The 23,295-nt window shown below is 41.1% G+C and overlaps 1 protein-coding gene across 1 annotated transcript in view; it reads left to right on the top strand.

Annotated features, from left to right (window-relative positions):
* Nucleotides 1-23,295, top strand: part of LOC124552329 (ectopic P granules protein 5 homolog) — a 358,669-nt gene that overhangs the window by 229,879 nt on the left and 105,495 nt on the right. The window contains exons 28-31 of the mRNA XM_047126600.1: nucleotides 6,080-6,211; nucleotides 11,139-11,390; nucleotides 16,091-16,274; nucleotides 22,519-22,740. Of these exons, the coding sequence (XP_046982556.1) occupies nucleotides 6,080-6,211; nucleotides 11,139-11,390; nucleotides 16,091-16,274; nucleotides 22,519-22,740 (790 nt within the window). The remainder of the gene's footprint in view (nucleotides 1-6,079; nucleotides 6,212-11,138; nucleotides 11,391-16,090; nucleotides 16,275-22,518; nucleotides 22,741-23,295) is intronic.

Here is a 23,295-nt window from a genome sequence, read left to right as displayed (position 1 = left end):
TACCATTGAACATAAATAAAATATTAGGAAGTCTTTTCAGAAGATATTTGTGTGAAATGTAGTCCTGTCCTGAAGTGAAAAATGGTAGACAAGAAGTTCAGACAAGAAGAGAAAAGAAGATTATGAGATGTGATGCTGCAGAAGAATGGTGAGGATTAGGTGGGTGGATTATATAACTGACGAGCAGCTACTGAACCAAATTGAGTAAAAAAGAAATTTGTGTTATAACCCAACTAAAAGAGGGGATCTTTTGGTAGGGACACCAAGGAATTGTAATTTTCCGGAGTGAGATTTTCAGTCTGCAGCTGAGTGTGCACTGATTTGAAGCTTCCTGGAAGATTAAAACTGTGTGCCAGACCAAGACTCGAACTCAGGACCTTTGCAAAGGCATCGGCAAAGGTCCCGAGTTCGAGTTTTGGTGTGGCACACAGTTTTAATCTGCTAGGAAGTTTCATATCAATGCACACCCCACTGCAGAGTGAAAATTTCATTCTGGAAACATCCCCCAGGCTGTGGTAAAGTCATGTCTCTGCAATATCCTTTCTTCCAGGAGTGCTAGTTCTACAAGGTTCACAGGAGAGCTTCTGTGAAGTTAGGAAGGTAGGAGACGAGGTACTGGCAGAAATAAAGCTGTGAGGACGGGGTGTGAGTCATGCTTGGTTAGCTCAGATGGTAGAGCACTTGCCGGCGAAAGTCAAAGGTCCCAAGTTCGAGTCTTGGTCCAGCACACAGTTTTAATCTGCCAGGAAGTTTCAGTTTTTGTTAGTGGAGGGAAGTGTGGATGGTGAAAATGGTAGGGGAGACTGAGGCTTGACTATGTTAATCAGGTTCAGAAGGACATAGGTTGCAGTAGTTAGGCAGAGATGAAGAGACTTGCCCACCATAGACTAGTGTGGTAAGTTTCATCAAACCAGTACAGAGATAACAACAACAACCTAGTGTATGCTGATTGAACATTTTCAAAAACAAAATGTACCAGTGTTAATAGGAATATGAATCAAAGAAACATTAAATTAAGCACAGACCTGCACATATGTATTTTTGCCACATATATCTTACAAATAACAGAGAGAACTGACCATAGCCTAGTTTGAAAATTCAAAAGGCCCATAAAATAGGCCTACTTGGAGGAAAGTAAGTCCAGAATTCGTTTGTGTTTCAGAATTGAGACTCAATTATTCTTTTTATTGCTTACTCTCACAAACATCTAAAGGCATCAGATGGGCACCATCACATTCTTCTTCTCGTTCTAACACCTTCACTGCCATCTCATGACAGTGAAAAGCTTATTTCTGGATGGTGCTTCTACAGCACAGTCATTATCGCTCAGCTGTTCCTCGTTGTTATAAGACTCTCATTCATTGTTGACACTTGCAATTATTACGTTGTCTGTGAGGATTTGGTGCTGCCTCCTCTCACCCTCTTACTAACATCATTCATTCTCCCAATAATAAGAAGCACTCCCCTCATCACACAGCCTTGAATGCCTCAGTACACTACTCTGCCAAGGATATGAGTTTCTCAGGTCGAAGCCTGGGATGAGATCTTCTTGCCCTTCGCCCCTTCAGCACAGTTTTCAGTTTCGGAAATAAAAAAGAAAGTCCACAGCGGCCAGGTCTTGAGAGTGTGGAGAATGAGGCAGCACAGTGATTTCGTTTTTTGTGCAACAGTCACGCACCCTCAGAGATGAATGTGTGGGTGCGTTAATCGTGATGCAAAAGCCATGAATTGTCTCGCCACATTTCAGGCCATTTCCTTTTCACATTTTCTTGCAGACATCACAACACTTGCTGATAGTACCACCGATTAACAGTTTGTCCCTGTGGCACAAATTCATGATGAATTAATGCTTCAAAGTCAAAGAAATATATGAGCACAGCTTTGACATTTGATCTGACCTGACAAGCCTTTTTTGGTCTTGGAGAACCTTTCCTGACCTATTGTGAAGTATGAACCTTGGTCTCAACATCAGAATCCCAAACCATGTCTCGTCACCAGTTATGATTCTCTTAAGGAACATCTTGTTCTCATTTGTATGATCCAAAAGCTCTTCACAGATTGTGAGACGAAGGTCTTTCTGGTTGCCACATGAATCGTGGGACAAACTTGGCAGCAACACGATGCATTCCAAGATGCTGTGTCAGGATTTCATGACGTGATCCAACTGAAATGTTACATTCTTCTTCTGTCTCTCAGACAGTCAGTCTTCACTGCCATGCACAGTTTCATTGATGTTCCTGACACGGGCGTCGTCAGTAGACATCGAAGGCCATCCTGAAGGAGATGGGCGTCTTTTAAACCATGTGAACCATTTGTCGCACCAAGTGCACCTTAAACACTAATCACCATAGGCTTCCTGCATCATTTGGGGCCGCGCGGGATTAGCCGAGCGGTCTGAGGCGCTGCAGTCATGGACTGTGCGGCTGGTCCCGGCGGAGGTTCGAGACCTCCCTCGGGCATGGGTGTGTGTGTGTGTTTGTCATTAGGATAATTTAGTTTAAGTAGTGTGTAAGCTTAGGGACTGATGACATTAGCAGTTAAGTCCCATAAGATATCACACACACATCATTTGGTGTGTGTCTGTAAAGGTTTTCTTTAGTTTCACAAAAAATTTAATGCAGGCACATTGCTCCTCTAACTCTGACATCTCAAATTTCACAAACTGTGCGACACCACATTCTACTCAATAGAGGACTGAACAGTAACTAACAGACATATAACACTGAAAGTTCCAGCAGTTACACATTAAACACAGGCGTGTTCAGGGATACCAACCGCATTCCACTCCAACACGCCATTGGTTTTAAATTATGAATGTTCCGGAATTTTTTGAACAGACCTTGTATATGCCCTATCACGCCTGGTAACAACACTAAACACAAACAACATTAATGCACTCTCGTGACCATTGTACTTCTTACAGAGAATTGTCATTTACATACCTGACAGTGTTTTCTGTTTGTATGGAGTTACATTGGCATGTAACCATGTCTTCTGAATGTTCCAATTTTTTGTCAGGCAATGTATACAGTGTGTAACAAAAAGGTTGGGCAAACTTTCAGCACCTCGAGGAAGAAAATGTGTTACATGGACATTGATCTTGAAACACTTTATTTCTATGTTAGAGCTCTTTTTCTACTTCTCTTCATAATTATGTTAATCATGGGAAGCACATAGAGCAGAATATGCCAGCATTACAGGCAATGTTTTTTTATATGAGTTGTTCAGAATACACTCTCAGTTAAGTTTGGTGAGAATGGACAGTATGTTGTAATCCCGTCAATGATTGGGCCAGCATTGTTGATAACTTTTTGTTTACACCCACGTTCAACGGAAAAGCTTGCCATGCTTGCTTAGAGAATACTCTTCATGTTCTGGTAGAGAATGTGCTTTTATGAGTGTGACAAAATATTTACTTCATGCTCGATGGAGCTCTGTTTGTAGGCTTCTAAATAACAGATTCCATTACAGGTGGATAAGTGGATGTGGACCAATTCCTTGGCCTCCAGACCCTCTGGATCTAAATCCACTAGACTTTTATTTGTGAGCACATTTGAAAGCTCTTGATAATGGAACCCTGGGACAAGATGTGCAGTGTCATCATCCTGTTTGTGGAGGGCTGTAAAACAACATGGAATTCTCCAGGGATACATCAGCCCATCAGGAATTCAGTCTGATGAAGGGTTGATGCATATGTCCTTGCTGATGGAGTGCATTTTGGATATTTCATTTAGGAAAGTGTTTCATACTGTGCTGATATATTCTTTCCCTGTGCATTTCCCATCATCAGTGCATTGAAGACCTGTAGAAACTTGGCTGTAACATTAAAAATAAAGCATTTTTGAATCCGTGTCCATATAACACATTTTCTTCCTCTCTGTTTACTGGAAGTTTGGCCATAACTTTTGTAAAAAAAAAATCATTCTGTTTAAGGACATGCTGATTGTTTTCCTAAAAGATATTATATTTTATTCTTCATAGAACAACTTTTTTATGACACAATCATAACCAGTTTCAGCCAGTGACAGCTGTCTTGAAATGCTGTAATAGGGAAAAGGCAAGAGACCTGAAAGAAGTATAAATATTTTCTGTCAAATTTCAGTTACACAATAAAACACATAAATTTAAAGGGTGTCAATTCAACTAGATGTGTAGATATTACAGCTACAAACCACATAATTTTGAATCATCGCGACAAATCTACTGAAGAGACTGCGTAAATGACACTTGTCTGTCCTCTTGTGGAGCATTGCTGCGTGGTACACGATTCTTACCAGACAGCATTCATGGAGGACGAAAAAGTTCTGAGAAGGGTTGCTCATTTTATGTTATTACAAAATAGGGAGGTAATGTCACAGATATGATGAGTGAGTTAGGTGGCTATCATTGAAACAGAGCTGTTTTTTTGTTACTAGGAGTTCTTTTTCAGAAAATTTCATTCACAAACATTCTCCTCCAAATGCTAAAATATTCTATTCACTGGCATCTACATGGAAAAATGACCATCATAATAAAATAAGAGAAATCAGAACTTGCATGGAAATTTAGAGTGTTCATTTTCTCACATTCCATGGGACAGTGGAACAGTAGAGAAATAGTCTGAAAGTGGTTTACTGAATCCTTTGCGTGGCACTAAAGTGTAAATTCCAGAGTAATCATGTAGTTGTTTGTGAGGTGCGTTCAAAAAGTATCAAACCTTTGGTTTTCAAAAATATATTTATTGATTTTGTGATACAGAACCTTGATTACCTTCAGAGTACTTTCCTTGCTAATGCACATGCCTCTGCCAGGGTTACCACCATTGTTGGGAAGAGTTTTGGAACACATCTTTTGGAATGACGATCAGCCTAATCTCCACATTCTGCTTGAGGTTTTCTGATGACTCAAATGTGTTCCTTTGAGAGGCAATTTCTGCTTGGAAATAACTGGAACACACACAGAGCCATGTTGGGAGATTACTAAGTCTGAATACCACAGGAATGTTGTGTTCTGCAAGGAAAGTCTGAATCAGATTTACAGAATCTCAGTATTTGTTGCCCACAGATCCCGTCATTTGTGCTACACAGCATGACAGAGGGACTCCTGATAGTATTTGTTTGTGATGTTTTGGCTGTCTGGTGATGCACCATTGCAAGAGAGTTGAAGAAATTGGCCAACACGACCTTGAAATTGCTGTGGGCTTGCCATTCATTCCCCCCACCCTGCCCCCCAGAAAGTTGAATGTTTTCACTTTGATGACTGCATCTTTGTTTCTGGCCCATACCCACATATCTCATTGCCTGTTTATGGTTTGTCGGAAAGTTGGGGTCACTGGGTGCATTGTCCAAAGTAACTCTTGTGAATTTCAAACAGTGTTGCTTCTGCCCCATTGTCAGCAGTTTAAGTATGAATTTTTCAGGAATACTCCTCGTGTACAAAACATTAATCAAAATTTTATGCACTGTTCCAATGCTTAGCCCTGTCTCATTAGCAAGTTCTCGTACTGTGATAATACGGTCTTATGCGACCAAAGTATCCATTTGCTTGATGCAATTCTGATTTTGCCTTGTTGAGGATCCACCTGGACATGTTTTGCTGTCCATTGATATGTAACCATCTTTGAAGCATTTGTACCACTTCTTTGGTGTGAGTTATCCAGCTCATCATCCCCAAAAGCCTGTTGACTCTCACAAATGGTTTGAACTTCGGTACAGGCATTTGCCAAAATCTGATGCAGTATTGCTGCCCAGTTTGTTCCATCATTTTACAACTTATTGGAATCTGGCAAGCACTAACTACACATCCTCACTCATTGGTTGACTGCTAACGAACTGCTAGTGACAGATGCTTTCTGATTGTGGGAATACGTTCACAACTGCGTTTGAATGCCCCCTGCCATATCACCACTGAAGCAAGTCTCATGCACTTCATAGGTCTACGCAGGAAAGAACAAGATTTGATACGTTTTGAACACACCATGAATATGGAGAATCAGCCTTTCTTTTATCCTTACACACAATTGAGTTTTGAAAGTTTTCAATTGGGGAGACCCAGATGAAATCATGTTTTGAATGAGGTATTCTTGTTCTCTTGTTGACAGTTCGATGTTACCCGCTGGCTGATGACCCGCAAGCCACGCCTCAGTGAAAGGTCGCAGTTCATCGAGTTGGTTGGGAAGGCGCTGACAGCGGCCGGCATCTGCCCAGAGGACGACAAGCTCATACTGCACGAGGTACTGTCCCATCAGACTGCCTCATCCAGCAACACTTTGTGAGGTCCTCCTAGCACCTTGTAGTGGACGTTCACTCTTTCTTACTTCAGACTTTCAGGAATACATACACTGCAAATTGCTTCCACAGAATATATATGTGATTAGTTTGAAAAAAGAAATTGAACCTTAAATGGTAGATTACCTGTTTGACCTATAACATTTTTCTGGAATAACAAGACGATCTTGGAGATTGGACTCCTTTGATCTTCACACTTACAGGAGTTGGAGGTCAGTGCCCAACCAAACGTGAATTTCCTAAAGCAGTACAATGCACTAACTAGAGGGGAGAGAGAGAGAGAGAGAGAGAGAGAGAGAGAGAGAGAGAATTTCCGAGTGCTGCTAAACAGGGTGGTCTGAAACACTCTGTAATGTTTGTAAGGAGGTTGCAGGATAGGTTGTGCTGAAAATAATTGTTAAGAAAGCAATTTGATATGTTGTGCTGTTTCCAAGTTAATCAGCATTGAAGTTAGCCAATCAAGCCGTTGCGTGCACAAATTTCAGGAGCCCGCCAGATGCTGTATCGCCAAACATATTATTCATTTTCTTTGCTAAAACTGGACTGGAGAGTGATTTGGATGTGGGTCAATAGTAAGATTTGAACCTGATTCGAAGGCTGAGCAGTCATGTGCACTATCAACTACACTATGAGACCAATGACACTAATTACATCTGGCAGCATGACTGAATTTTCATGTGCAATGGCCTTACTGGCTGACTTCAATGCTAATTAGCTTGGAAATAACACAACATACTGAATACTCTTTAACAATTATTTCTCAGCACAACCTACCCTGCAACAGGTGCATAAGCTTTTCAGACTGTTTCTGACCACACTGTATAGAATAAATTTTGAGCTCCCCAATAGAGTGACCCAGAGCTGCATGCATGCAAACCATTCCTGTCTTATAATCAGAAATAACAAGCTCCTTTCTCGATTCTTGCTAGACTTGAGTTTTTTCTTAAATTGTGTGTGTGTGTGTGTGTGTGTGTGTGTGTGTGTGTGTGTGTATCTGGGATGTTCTCCCAAATCCCCAGCTTGATTTCAACCAAATATGGCACACAGACAGCAAACTTCACTAATATCAGCACTCTGGTGTATATAATTTCCTGCTGTGCAGGCCGTCTTTCATGACAAGTGTATTAGAGTAGTATGGATCTGCCTTGCTTTGAAGGGTAGCCTACATGTCGGGGGAATAGAAACTGTTTTCAAACCTCTAAAATGCAGGCTTCCTGATCCGACACAAGTGTTGTAGCAGTAGTATAGCTTTGCAGTATAGTCTTGGTTTATCGAGCTGTTTTGCAGGGGCTGCATGTGGTGATGGGCTTGACTGATGGTAGTTTGAGGTGGACAAAGGAGGGAATTGCAGAGAACAGGGAGGCATGTGAGGATGGATATTGAGAGAGAGGGGATGGGTAGGGAGAGAGTAGGCAGAAAGGGATGGACAGAGAGAAAGGGTGCAGGAGAGGTTGGGCAGAGAGAAAGGGGGCCCCAAGAGGAGAGGGACAGGGCGAGGGGGTGCATCAGGGGTGGCAGAGATGAGTGGGAGGATGAGATAGGTCGAGGGGTGGAGGTGATCGACGGGAAGAGGGGGAAGGAAGAGAGAAATATAGAGAGGTGGTGAGGAGCAGTTGTAGGAAGAGGGCCAGAGTATGGATAGGAGGAGGGGGCCAGAACACTATGGAGGGAGAGAGGAGGGATGAGAAGATGGGCAGGATGAGAGAGGTGAGGAGGATATCGATGGGGAGCGTAGGAAGGAAAAGATGGATTGGGTGAGGTGCGGAGGAGGTGGTGTAAGGAGAGGGGAGCAGGAGGAGATGGATAGGGGAGAGGGGGAGCACGAGTTGGACAGAGAGATGGGGGAAGACGGGCTAGACACAGAGAGGGAGGCAGGCAGTAGGTGATGGGTCAGAGAAAAAGTTGAGGACAAGATGGATTGGGGGTGGGGTTGGGGGGGGGGGGATATTCACAGAGAGGTGTGGGAAGGATGAGATGGCCAGAGAGAGGGGGAGGAGGAGATGTGTGCAGTATATGCATTTGAACACTTACACCAGTAAAGCTACGGGGAAAGGCTAGTTTATATGTACAAATGAATTTATGTGAACCTGTCTGTATGTATGTCCAGGATCTCCTCCTAAACCACTGGATTGAATTCAGCCAAATTTGGTACACATGCTGCTTGCTGTCTGGAAATGAGTACTCTAGGATGCCCTGCATGACAGACATGTTGTGTGGGTAGTATTAGAATGCATTCCAGGGGCTACAAGTGCAGGTGGGCATGGCTGAGAAGAGAAAGGGGGGAACAAAAGATGGATAGTGAGACCCCGGGTGGGAGGGGGGGGGGGGAGATAGCCAGAGAGAGAGGGGGGGGGGGGGGAGTAGACATGTTCGGGAGATGCCGAATTCCTGTGCATCTTGCATTTTCAGTTAGGATAAATAAGTTACAGGGGCAGTCTGTTAAATACTGCACAGTGGATTTGTCTTCTCCCCAATTAGGTCTTGAGTTAAATACATATTACAATCAATTGTGTGTGTTAGGTACTACCACTCTTAAGGTGGATGGTTCACCTATAGATGTGCTGTTTGATTTGCATAATCCTCTCTGTTAATAGTTCATAATTTCTACACTACGATTTTGGCTTCACGGGAATCACATTTTCTTGATATGGCGCTGCAGAGACAGTTGACAATATTTCATTAACAATTACAAACAACAGTAAATAATCACTCCACATCTGCTACAGAGAGAGGGGAGGAGTTTGAGACATGTGCAGTACACGTGTCAAGTGTGGGCGTGGGTGAAGCTGCAGCGAAAAGAGTAGTTCATAACTAAATTAAAATGATAACCTCCATAGCTCAACAGTTAGTGTTGATGACTTCGATACGGAAAGACACAGATTTGGTTCCCGGTATCTCCTCAGATATTTTCTGAGGTAGGAAGGTGTCTGATGAGGTCCACACAACCTCGTGAGGCCAAATGAGGAACTGTTCGAATAAAGAAGCAGTGGCATGATTAGTGCTCACCTACTGGCAGTATCGGCTGGAGGGACTGGCAACATGACTATCGTGTGTCCCACGACTGCTGCAGCCAGCCAGCTGGGACGGGCCTCAGGTCTAACCCTGGAGTAGTATTAACATTTTACAAAACTGAAGTAGTAAGTAATAAATATTAAGTCATATTTTGTAACAAAAGTAACATCTACCCTTTTTAGCTGCTAATTGCATGTAAATCAATTTGTTTTTCACCTAGTAGTTTTTGAAAAATCAGGTGATGGGTATATTGTATCGACCAGAATACCATCTCTCAGCATTGGCATGAGCATTTGGTGATCAGTGCAGCCGTAACAAAAGCTGCCCTCCGCACGGTATGCAGGGAGCACATCTGTAGCAATGAAAGGGTGGAAAACTATTATTAATATATATGATTTTTCATGTAACGTTAACATAATTCACATTTTTGAACCAGGTTCTAATTTATAATGAGTATTCAAATGTTCATGCAATTAGTAATTTAATATAAAAAATACTATTTGTAATAGAAGATTTGATACTGCATTTCCTGATTAGGATTTCATTTTGGTAATAAATATGGAATTCCAATTGAAAGTAAAGAAAAAGGAACTTGTGTCTTAGGAGAATTGAACCAGTAACTTCATGATCCCGGTACAAGCATGCTCACAGCTGCAGGCAGCTCTGTTGAAAAGGTGGACGTTTTTGTCCATAATAATGCTCAGAATTATTCAGATCTGCAGAGAACTTTTTTTTAGTTTTTTGAGAAGTTCATTGTACTGCTCCAGAAAATTAATATCTAGGTAGTTATCTTCAATTCAAAGATGGCCAATCTGCAAGGTCCTCTTGGAAGAAAAATAAACATTTTTCATTGAAGCACAGTTTAATGTGCAGTGCCTAATTAAGAATGGTATGAATTTTCAGAGGATACCAGTTTTTCCATCTACTACACATCCTAAACTAAATATCTGCATGGCGCCCATAGCATTAGAAAAGCATTGTTACTGTATTAATCTCTGTGGTGTGACATAACATATTTATTGCACTCGCACAGTGTGTTACTTGCGTTGCCGTATTTAAAAGATAACAACTATTATGGGAAATCAGGTTGAGCTGTTATGCAGACGGTATGCACACACATTTTGTCTACTTTTATTCAGTTCTGTAAAATGCAAACATATTATAAGTAGGCCTATAATAATTTTTACAAAATTAGGCCTAAACACTTTTTATGTCCATTGTGATTATCACATAGTGATAGAATTTAGCAATGAAGGCAGTGCAGCAGGGCTACGCTCGTGTGCAATGATAACTGTAAGTACGACACTGTTGGTGCTTAAAGTGCCTTCAGACACTACTCCAGTACGTGGCAATGCTTCTGGTTCACAGCCTACAGTGGAAAATAAATAGCAAGGCACTGTGCACTGATATTACAGGGCACTGAGATCGAGGAAGTACTAAGTCTGACTTTTTTGGATTTAGTTATAGTTACTATGGGCATTAATCCAGCAACTGTGATCATAAAGACATTTATCATCAATATAATTTCCCCAAACCATCAAACTTCTAACTTGTATGGTTTCATTGCCCTATAAGCAGGGCTTATTTTAACTGTGTGGAGTAGCTCATAGTCTGCCTACGTATGACTTCATAGCTTGTGATTGTGTGCGAAATAAAAGCAACATATTTGCATTTTACGGAACTTAGTAAAAGAATCCACCGACGATGACACAAGGCGCTGAAACACTTCAGGGCATTTGAAACAAGAGTTGTTTGCATAACGGGTCAACATGAACTGCCACAATTCAGTCTTCCTACACGGGTGCTGCTGGATGACTGTAACCAAACGAGAGCTATTACAACATCTCGCTCGTGCTGCAGGTGTTCCGCAAGCACCTGCGCCTAATGCTGCTGTTCGACTTCCCCGAGCACTACGGTGAGGTACTGAGCCTGGTGCTGCGTGCCTCGGAGACACAGCAGCTGGCACCCTCCGTCTGGTTCGACCTGCTCAATGCGCTGCTGCAGCCGGTGGGAGCCGCCACGGACCGCCTCAAGCCGGGCCTCGGGGCTGGCACCGTACGGGAGGAGGCGCGCCGCTTCGCCACGGAGCAGAGGTCGCTGTCTCACAGTGAGGTGCGTATACGGGCCTCCTAGTTCTGTGACAGCCTTCCGTGGTTTTCTGATGTTATTAGTGACCAGATATGACACGGTAAGTTACCGGAGTAGCACCACTCGGGGCAGAGTTCGTGTGGGGCGCATTTTTCTACTCGGGGGTGTCTCGCACAAATCGTAATGAGTTCAGTGCTGGTTCTCGAGTCACCCGAGAAGGTTGTGGCTTCCTCTAGTGAATTTTTTCATCTCAACTGTTTTGCTTTGTCACGGTACCTCTGGATCTTGAAAGATTTTGTTTTGTTGTTATGATCATCCTTGAAACAATTCCCAGAATTTAGGCCACAATGTTTTTGTTGATTTAAAATAATAAAAGAAATATAGTACACTAAATATTTTTATGGGTTCATTAAATCAAATGAAGATTCAATAAAAGTCATTTCATGTGTAGCATATGTAGAACTGATTACTGCGTTTTACTGTCTGAAAATGCTTTTCTACAATATTTTAGTGATTTTTCTATATGTCTTTTATAACTTTCATCCATATGCGTATTCCCTTCAGTCAAATTTCCATTCAGCATAAATTTCTTTAATATTTTTAGACATGTATTACCTCATGGTGTCTTTTTCAACAAATTAATTCACATCTTCTAACATGGTGTAATGTCATTCTCAATACAGTATCAGTTCATGCATGACAGTGCACGGTACCAGTATGATCCAGAAAGCTGCAGGCAAAAATGCAGTTTTTCAGGGAGTTGTATCTCTGGTTCTACTGCTCACACAGATAAGGAGGCATGTGTTACGGATACCCCTTTCCTAGCGACCATTTGTATACTTATTGGAAGAACATGCATATTGTAGTTATCCTACAGTGCACGATCAAAATTTAAACACTACACCCTTCCTCCATATGAGGCAAGTTCAGTAGATTGATTGGTTCCTTTGCATTAGATATGGCCTAAGGTGGACCGAAACTGGTTTATAAAAGCTCCATTTTTTCATCGGTGGCTTCTGAGAAAACTTAAAAAAACCATGATTTTTGGGCTACCTAAAGTTTCAATTGTGGAGTTCACCACTCAGTGATTTTTATTTATGACAAGTAGTCGAAATTGTTACTATGTGTTCTCAAGATGATGTTCTCGTCGATCTTCGAAACTTTTTTCAGCATTCCATTACCAAGATCCAGAGATTGAAAAGTATTGCACTTAATGCACAAACAAGTTTTTTGCCATTTTGCACTATGGGCCACAATTATCCGAAAAACTAACTTTAGCAAATGACTCAAATTTTAACTGTACATTCTTTGGACATTTCTCTAGAAATGCCATTTTCCTGTTTTTGAAAATCTGTATCGATTATGAAGATACATACCAATAAAGCCATGATTGCTGGGCACCAAAAGTACCAGTTGTTGTGATGGGTCACTTCTATAATTTCTGTTCAGAGCAAATTGTCAAAATAGCTTCTAAAGATAATGACCTTAGGGAACTTTGAAGCATTTTATGGTATCATTATCCATTACTGAGATCCAGTGGTTCAAAGTTACTGTACTTGTGCACATAAATTAAGCATGTAATATCCTGTCTGAAGTGAAAATGTAGTCTTAACTGATGTACTAAAATCATGGCTGGGATTCTGCGGTTGCCAAACTGTTTTAGTTGCTACTTTTTCACCAATAAAACTTTTATGATATGCTATCTCTGTCTACTAAGCATTTCATGTCTATGCAGGTTGCCTTGACCTGTAAATTTTCTGTGATGCCATGTGGTGGTGTAAGCACCTTACAAAAAATTATTTTGTCATGCGAAATTCTTTGTACTTGCACATCAAACCTTACATTTTTTGGCATACTGTAGGTGTAGCCTAAAAATATTTGCAGTTTTCTGTAAAGTAGTTTTGAAGGAACTTGTGTTGCATTACATAATTCATTTTATATAATCAGCCTGTTGGAGCACAAAAAAGATGAATATGCTTTGAGAGAAAAGTGGGGAGTCAGCTGGCTCAATCCTCATTCCCCCTTCCTCACCAAAAATATTGGTGCGGAAATAATTCACGCTTTTTTGGACTGAGACAGAGTAACAGAGAAACAGTGACAATGAAAGGGGGAGGAGACAGTGATGGTGAGAGAGAGAAAGTGGCAGTGAAAGACAGAGATGACAGTAACAGTGGGAGCCAAAGGGAGAGGAGAGAATGAAAAAAAAAGAGAGATAAATGGAAACCATACAGAGGCTGGCGAACTTTACACGAAAAAATTTGCTCACTTTGCCCCATCCCCTATATCCATGCATTAAGTTTCCCGGTCTAGGTGTCAAAACCCTGAGCAAATGATCCCCAAGGACATGTTTGGAGAAGAGAGAGTGGGGGCTGAAGAGGGAGACAGTAGACTGTAAGCGAGGAAGACAGAGGCAGCATGAGTGGGTGAGAAAAAGACGGTGACAGTGAAAGTGGCAGAAAAGAGAGTGCGGTAAGAAAGAGCGAGAGGAGGGGATGAAGATAGTGACAGTGAAGACGGTGACGGTGAAAGTGGCGGAGAATGAGACTGCAGTAAGAAAGAGCGAGAGGAAGGGATTAAAATAGTGACAGTGGGGGAAACAGACAGGAGAGAGTGCCAATGGGAGGAAAAGGAGACAGTGGGAGGCAGACATACATAAACAGTAGCAGTGAGACGGAGATGCACGGGAGCGTTTTTTAGCCAGTAGTTTATGTATTATTTTCAAGTGTGTGTGTGTGTGTGTGTGTGTGTGTGTGTGTGTGTGTGTGTGTGTGTGTTTTCTTCCAAATAAGAAGTAGGTGTGTCCGTTTGTGACTAAGACTGAAAGTAAACTGAACAATTTCAACACGGCATACCATGTGATGATACGTGTTATTCATTGAACTATGTTAACATTTACAGTTGAATTTTAAATAACCCAATACGATCACAGGTCTGCAACATTGAATGCCTGCATCTTCTCACTATCACTGGCTGTTGCTTTAATTGCTCTTTCCTTGTGGTATTAGATTTTTAAGTCTTAAACGTAAAGGACAAAATAAGCAAATAGAGAAAGTGTGATTATATCAATGACAAAATCAGTGTAACTAGTCGACATAAAAGTTTTCTGGGTATGGTGATGCATCATAATGTTAAAAAAAAAAACTTCTGGGTCTAGACCCACTGCAACCATGGCTGAAACGGTGGTTTTTCTACAGCAGCAGTAGTTTTTTTACAATTTTGGCGCGGCACCATACTCAGAAAACTTTTATGTCGAGTGACTCTGGCCATGGAAACCTATGCAGTTATATCAGTGTAATTAGTAGTTGTCTGAAACTTCCTGGCAGGTTAAAACTGTGTGCCAGACCGAGACTCGAACTCGCGACCTTTGCCTTTCACGGACAAGTGCTCTACCAACTGAGCTACCCAAGCACAACTCATGCTCCATCCCCACAGCACTTGCCCGCGAAAGGCAAAGGTCCCAAGTTCGAGTCTCGGTCCGGCACACAATTTTTATCTGCCAGGAAGTTTCATAGCTTCATATCAGTGCACACTCCGCTGCAGAGTGAAAATCTCATCCTGGAGTAGTTGTCTGTCTATCATTAATAAGATGAGAAGAAAATTAAAGAAAATTTCAATGCCTTCTTGGCTTTGTAACAATAGGATACTTCAGAAATGATATCGGACTTTGTAACATAAATTTAAAGTGAAGACACGTGCTTGCATTGATTGTGCTATATACATTTAAGGCTGCAATAACAGAAGCTGATCAGTGGCATCACCATTTTAAGACAACGGGCTTGATTCAAACTCTCTGACAAATTGCTGAAAAATCATTTAGAAAACAGGTTGAGCCACAGACAGGTACAACAAAAAGACTCCTAACCAAATAAGCTGTTGGTGAAAAGGCCTTTCTGAATTACATAACATACATACACACATTCATGCAAGTGCAACTCACACACACATAACGGCTATGGCTAGCTGGCCTCGGCAGCCGGAGACAGTGGTCTTGTGTGTGTGAGTTGCACTTGCACGAATGTGTGCATGCAAGTGGTCTAATCCAGAAGAAGGCCTTTTGGGCATTGTTTTATGTTGTGCCTGTCCGTGACCTAGAATGGCAATATTTGGTGATTAGCAATCTATCCTTTTCATAATATTGCCATTATTACATCCAAGATTGTACATTGTTTAAATATCATAAGATATGCAATAAAAATGTGACCACCTTCTGCCTAATGTGCTATCAGGAAGATCACCAGCAGAAGAAAGACAGTAGTAGTTGCTGCCATGCCATCATTTTTTCTTTAAACAAAATACAACTAAAAAGTGACCATAGAGCACTTTTATACTACACATATATATTTAATCATATTATCTCTGCGTTTGGGAAGCTGCAAGTGTTACTCTGCAATGTTCTGTTATATTGCATAAGTTGTGGAGGTGGCAGCCTCAGTGGGTATGGCTGCTGCAGTGAAACGTTGAACCCGGCCCACTCCCCCACACATCTGCCTAAATCTGCCGTATTGAAAGTCTTCTTAACAAATCTTTTATTTTCAAAAGGTAAATAAATACAAAAAATAAAGGCTACAACTGGTTTATCATGACACTACATTGGAAGTAGTTTCTCTCTATGTTAATGCGGCCAAGTGCCATCAGTCATTTTCTGTCTGTTACTGTAACCACACTGTGAACTTTTTAGTAATTTTCTTGTAAATGCTTCAAGCTATACAGCTAACTCATTGCAGCTACGGGAGACAGCGACACTGCTGGGTTCGCACTTCACCAAAGAGCGTCTGCAGTACGGCCTGTATGGGCTGTACCCTAAGTACCGGGCCTATGTGGAACCACTGACAGCATTCCTCGCCATGCTGGGGCATGCCATTGTCGTCAGCTCCGTGCAGCTGGAGAGGGGGGCGCTCTCCGACCAGTGTGAGTCTCTTGTCTTCATACACCACATTCTGTCCACCAGAATATCTACAATAATAATAATAGTAATAGTTTAGTGTGATTCAATGGCCAGGAGCAAGTTTTTCAATTGGTCACCATTTTGGTAAGTTGTGTGCCCCTAACCTACCCCAGTTCTTTGGGGTGTCCCAGGAAAAATGGTCACTCTTCGAGGATACAACAGAAACAATTGTTGTTGTTGTTGTTGTTGTTGTTGTTGTGGTCTTCAGTGCTGAGACTGGTTTGATGCAGCTCTCCATGCTACTCTATCCTGTGCAAGCTTCTTCATCTCGCAGTACCTACTGCAACCTACATCCTTCTGAATCTGCTTAGTGTATTGATCTCTTGGTCTCCCTCTACGATTTTTACCCTCCACGCTGCCCTCCAATGCTAAATTTGTGATCCCTTGATGCCTCAAAACATGTCCTACCAACCGATCCCTTCTTCTAGTTAAGTTGTGCCACAAACTTCTCTTCTCCCCAATCCTATTCAATACCTCCTCATTAGTTACGTGATCTACCCACCTTATCTTCAGCATTCACAGAAACAATTATTTGAAAAAAAAAAAAAAAAAAATTATTCTACTGAACAAGTCCTTACAGTTCTTAAAGTAGGCGTTTTAGAGCTCACATTTACTAGATAAATGTGTTTTGGTTCATACTATCTCCTGCCAAAATATGAAAAGCAAAGAGACTGCAGGAGAAGCGATTCATTTCACAGTATCAAAGATGAAGAAGTGCTCATAGCTTTAAAGATAAGCATTTTAGAGCCCAATTTTACTAGTTTTTGCTTCAAATGTTGGTTCCTGTTGTACCCCTGTATATTGATCATTCCTTTACCCTGTAGAACTGAGGAAAGAGAATACAGTGATACTCCTGTTTTACGTTTTTGTGTGGTCCAGACTTTAAAAACGCAAAAATGAGGAAAATACCGAATTGAGAAAAATCTGTAAACCTCACAAAATACAAGAAAAAACACATGTACTTGGCATATATGATTAAAAATCGCAATCCTGTCCATTACTTCATATAAAATCTAAGTGAAATAAATTGAATGTACAGTACACTGTTTATACAATAATTTGTGGTAATGAGTTTCATCAGTTCTTTAAAAATGACAGATGTCTAATAGGAAGTAAAACTTCGTCAAAAAATTGAAACTAGTATCTGGGTACAAGGTAATTGAGCTATTTTTCAACATGCTACAATCACAAATTATACTTCTGAAGCACACGTTTTTGAGAGATCATCCTTTGTGCTCACCCAGAAAAAAAGCAAAAATTGATGAACATGCTGAATTAAACCAAAAACATCACACAGCTAAGCGATTAAACCATAAGTATAAATGCGGTCATCTGCTTAATAACAGACTTTGTCACCATTGCTGTTACTGTGTAATGCCTTTCTTACAAACCACACTTCATACACTCACCACTGTTAAAGTTTTATATAGCTTGATGAGAGAAACAGACACACAAGAAAATTAGTTTACTTCCCCAATTGATGTTACAAGCTTATTAGAAGTTGGCCCAATGAATTTTTGTACACTGTGTAAAATGTAAATTTGAAAGAAAGCTCAGGTGCTATGGTCTCGCTTCATGCCCTCTGTCACTGCTGTCAATCTTTACGATCTACAGTGTGTTTAGTGTGAAGTGTATATGCCTGACTAGTGTATGTAGTTGTGGCAACTGTATCGTGTCAGATTTGAACACAAAAGTCTCTAAAATGTGTTGTCTCGAAAACCTTGTTCTATTTCCTTGTGACATCTCTGTCACAGCACAACATCTGCACGAAAAGTGTGTTTTCAGCACTTCACAAAATGCTTTTGCACTCCCATTGTTGAAGGCCCACTACCCCTCTCCACACATCCAGTAGGTGAGCTCATTTTAAGTGTGTTAGTGTGGTGTGGTGACTGTGCTGGCTATTGAGTGACTTAACAAGCTGCCAGCCAATAAGAGTTCACCAGCCAGAAATGGGTGATGTTTTCTTGATTATGACCAAGCATGTTCTTCGCTTATAACTTGTTCAGTTACGTCAGATGTCAATAGGAAGAAAACAGAACGAAGTCAAGTGAGACGTAGAGTAAGAAGTTAGAATCAAGGTGAACCTAACTAGAAAGAAACGCAAAATCAGGGAATTTTTAGCATTGATATTATGGGGTATTTTACATGGGCTATGAATTTATGGTGTAGAATCGAGAAAAAAGTAAAATCGAAGTTCCACTGCATACAGGTTAGTGTGGAACGTGCGTGTCATCCCTGGCGACTCCCCTAAGGGGTGAAGATTAGAGTGAAGGCAGACTGAAAATTTCCGTGGTCTGGCCAGGATTTTAACTTGCAGCCTGTCGATATCCAGGCAAGTGCCTTACCACTACAGCACCGTGCCCAACAATACCAACTAACCATTATAAAATTATATCATTACAGGCTGTATATGGCGCCATGTTGCTGCTGCTCAGTATTGTTAAATGACAAAGAAAATAAAGAGAAAGCTCACATTTCTAATGTGTATAATATCCCCAATCCAATTTGCACCCTGGCATATTAGCTGAAGATGTCCATTTCCTCCACCCCCCTTTTTTTGTTCCCAAGATATCTAATAAACCATCTTATTGGTTAATCTTTTAGTGTCTTTCCTTACTATGTGGTCGTCACATTCCCACTCAGCCTGGTAACTCTTGCGATTTTCTGTTTTACCCATTTCCTTCTCCTTCTTGTAATGACCTAATTCCAGATCTTGTCCTCACAGCTGATGCCCAGCATCCTCCCCTCTATTTGTTCATGCCATTATGTATGAGCACTTGCCTTTTGTATGTCCAGTCATTCTAGACCTCATTGCCACTCACAGGACACAAGTATAGTGCACGTCTTCTTTGTGTTAATTGTTTCATCCTAGTTGGTTGGTATGAGCTGAAGCCCCCTAAATGTCTCTTAGCTCAACCCTATTCTTTGTGGAAACTGTGCCTTGTGGCAGGCTTTCCCTAGCTGAATTTGACGGCTGAGATAGACATTTCCTGAGGTAGCTTCAATAGTTGTATATTTGGACTCAGGACTTAAGTTTTTCCCATATTCATCTCAAAACCAACTGGTGCAGAGTTAACTTTGAATTCTTGAATCACAATTGTTGGTTCTGTCAGGTCTTCACTTATGAGCACGCAGGTGTCAGCAAATCAGAGGCAGTTCAGTGACATGCCATTGACTTTGATCACCCTGCTTCCTCATTCTAACCCTTTGAAGAAATCATCCATGGCTAGAGTAAACAACATTGGAGATACTGTACCCCCTGACAAACTTGTCTGGCTATTGCTATTTTGTTGGTTATGAGGTCTTTATGTACCCTAACCATCGTCGTCACCTGTTTGTAGATATGCTTCTAGAGTCTTGTGTACTACTAATTGACAGCAGTATTATTATTATGAGCTGTGTCCAGGGAGTAAGTGTTGTTTTGGAGAAAAACTCATAAAACATTTTTCTCAATCCATAATTTATTCTTACAAGGAAGAGTATTTCTTATACTATGTTTCTACGTAGTTGCCACCATTGTTGAGGCATTCGTCATAGCAGAAAATCAACTTTTCTACCCGCTCTTCATAAAAAGAGGCCACCAGTGTAGTCAGCTACTGCCAAATACCATTTTTAGCATTGTCATCCATTTCAAAGCACCTTCCCCCAAAATCATGCTCAAATTCAAGAACAAGGTGTGAGAATGGAGATATATGGCAAGTGATTGAACTACTCCCAACTAAATTATTGAATAAGGTTTTAAGTGATGCTAGTAGAATGCTTTGTGAAACAAACCAATGCCTTGACTGAGCATTCCACATCTTCTGTTTTGCAATGCACGCCAAAGTTTTGTGAGTGTTTCACAGTATCAGTCTCGATTGTTGGGGAACGTACTCAACAAGCAGAATGCCCTAGCTGTCCCAGAACACAATGCACATGACTTTTTGTGCTGACAATGTTGTTTTGAATTTTTGTATTCTGGGGGATTGTGAGTTCCTCCGCTCCATTGACCATTCTTTTGATTCTCGAGTGACATGACAAACCCATGTTTCATGATTGGTCATGATCCTGTTTAAGAATTCATCTCCCTCATCACTGTAATGGGTAAGAAATGTCAAAGTTTTGCCAATTTGCTTCATTTTGTGGACATCCGTAAGCATTTTTGGAACTCAAGAGGAACACATTTGTGAAAATTTAAGTGATTTGTGACAGTCTCATGCAAAACAGTTCTTGAAATCTGTGGAAAAATGATCACAAAGCATTCTCATTGTGAACTGTATGTTTTCATGGATTTTCTCATCTAATTTCTCAACCAAACCATCACTGATAGAAGAAGGCCACCCACTCTGTGCTTTATCGTGAATATGGGTTCATCCGTCATTGATTTATCTCACCCAGTTTCTCAGTATTCCATCAGTCATTACATTTTCAGCTTAAATCTCTACAAGCTGACAATGAATTTTTCAGCTCACTTAGCATTCTTTGTGCTCAAAAATCATATTACAGTACACACTACACCACAGTCTGCAGGCTCAGAGATTGTCTTAAACATTTTGGATGATGACTAACCAATATAAGCACAACACAATCCAACTCTGATGTGATAATGAACCTGAGAGATGAGTGCAAATGTGTGGAACTGTGACACTATTGCCACAGTGGTAGAATGAAGTGGTACTTGCTTTCCAGACATGCCTCGTATTTGACAATATACAGGGCAGCTGCTACAGTGTCAGCTATTTTCAAGAGTTACTAAATCATAGCCTCTGCTCTCTAGTTATTCTACTGATTGAAACACAAAAATTGATGATTGTATGTGCATAATGTACAAGAGCAACCAGCTGCAATTTGGTTTAGTTTACTTCATTCAGAGCACTGTTACTAGAGTTGAATTCGCACATTATTCGTCAGATGACTTGCATGCTTTTATAGAGACACACAGCATGTTGTTTTATGGGTGAGTATGAAATTACCACATGGAACTTTGTTTTTACCATCTTGCACCGATAAATAACACTGATGTTGTTCTTGATGTTTCCATATTCCCGCACCGAGCGAGGTAGCGCAGTGGTTATCACATTGGACTCGCATTTGGGAGGACAACGGTTCAAACCTGTGTCTGGCCATCCTGATTTAGGTTTCTCGTGAGTTTTGTAAATTGCTTTAGGGAAGCGTCAGGATAGTTTCTTTGAAAGGGCAGGGCTGACTTTCTTCCTCATCCTTTCCTGATCTGACAAGACCAATGACCTTGCAGTTTGGTCCCCTCCTCCAAATCAACCAACCAACCAACCATCACATTAGTTCACAGTGGTTTTCATTATTATTCACGTAGCAAGACAGCACAGACTATCATGGTACACCATGTATTTTAACTGGTTTACATGAACTGAAAAAAAAAATACTGTGTTGTATTTGAATAATGACAACCACTGTGAGTGAATCTGAAAACATAAAGGCTCTGTGTAAATGTCATTCACTGGTAAAAACAAATGTTCCAAGTGGTCATTTCATGGCAGCTGACCTGTAAACCAACATACCATGTGTTTTTCTAAACACATATAAGCTGTTTGACAACATACAGGGAGATTAGAAACAGTCTGAAAAGCTTGTAAGAGTGTAGCAGAGTAAGTTTTTCAGAGAAATTATTGTTAAGCAAAGAAATTGATGTGGTGTGCCATTTCCAAGTTAACTTGCATTGAAACCAAGTGGGCCATTGCAAATGCAAGTTCAAGGGGCTCACCAGAGATGGTTTCGCCAAAGTGGTCTTCATTTGGTTTCCTAAAACTGAAAGAGAGAGCGATACAAAAATTGGACACGGGACAATAGTAATGATGGAATCTGAGTCAAAGGCTGAGCAGTCTTGTGAACTGTCATCTATGCTATGAGAACAGCTGACACTAATCATATCTGGCAGACCACTCGAATTTGTGCACGCTGTGGTCAGACTGACAAACTTCACTGGTTATTAACTCAGAAATGGTGCTACATACCCAATTTATTTATTATTTTGTTTATTTCTTTTTTGTAATTTTTATTTTTAACAGTTATTTCTTAGCACAATCTACCCTGCAACTCCCTTCCTAGTTTTCAGACTGATTTGGGCCACCCGGTATATTATACTTTGAATCCCACCATACTGTGTTGATAAAAATACTAGTAAAATTTGGACTGAGTAGTTCTTCATCTCATATGCGAGAGTCAGTGTATATTCGTTTCCTCCTGTAATAGTGTGCGAGCGCCACCTGTGGCCGGCCCTGAGTGAGATGTTCTCACCGTGGCTCGCCCCTTACTGGACGCGCAACCTGCGAGAGCCGGCCGCCGCGTGGATCCAGCAGCTGGCCGATGACCGTTCCGTGCTGCTGCCGTGGATAGTGGCAGACGGGGCTCACGCGCAGCGCTTTGTTGGCACTTTTGTGGAGTGCGTGCGGTTCGTGCTCGACACTCTACCAGGTATGCACAGTCAGATGTGTAGCTGTAGAGTGTTAATTGTAGGTACTTCAGGTTTTTAAATGTCATCTTAAGGGGAGGTTTACTATATTTTGGTTCAAAAAATTGATTTTTTTTAAAATTGAATTTTTGGACCCATAAAAGTATTTTGAATCCACCCCTGAAACAGTTTTTCCGAATACGGAACGGAAATGTTTGTTATTTGTGGTTGAACAAAAAAATGCACCTGCCTGAAATCAGCCTTTTTCATGCACCAGTTTTTTTTCTTTTGGGGGACGAGTAATTGTACCAGTGCTTGGGAGGAAACATACAAATTTCAAATGAAATTTTGAACGCGTGTGTTTGGAAATTAGCCCCCTAGCATTTGCATTCTGGTGAGAAGACAGTGGAGATTATGACTTTCCTGGCAGTGAGCAGCTTCAATGAAGGGTATTCAGCAATTCTGAAGAAGACCATGACAACATTGGACGTCACCCTGGGACTCTATTCGACGCAGTTTGCCAAGCATTTGGACAACCACCAGATTCAAGTGGCCAAAAACTGCTTGTCACCGGTCGT

The sequence above is a fragment of the Schistocerca americana genome, chromosome 10, assembly GCF_021461395.2.
Source record: "Schistocerca americana isolate TAMUIC-IGC-003095 chromosome 10, iqSchAmer2.1, whole genome shotgun sequence".
Classification (NCBI taxonomy): domain Eukaryota; kingdom Metazoa; phylum Arthropoda; class Insecta; order Orthoptera; family Acrididae; genus Schistocerca; species Schistocerca americana.
The sequence above is the reverse complement of the archived record's forward strand: the minus strand, read 5'-3'. Positions and strand labels throughout refer to the sequence as shown.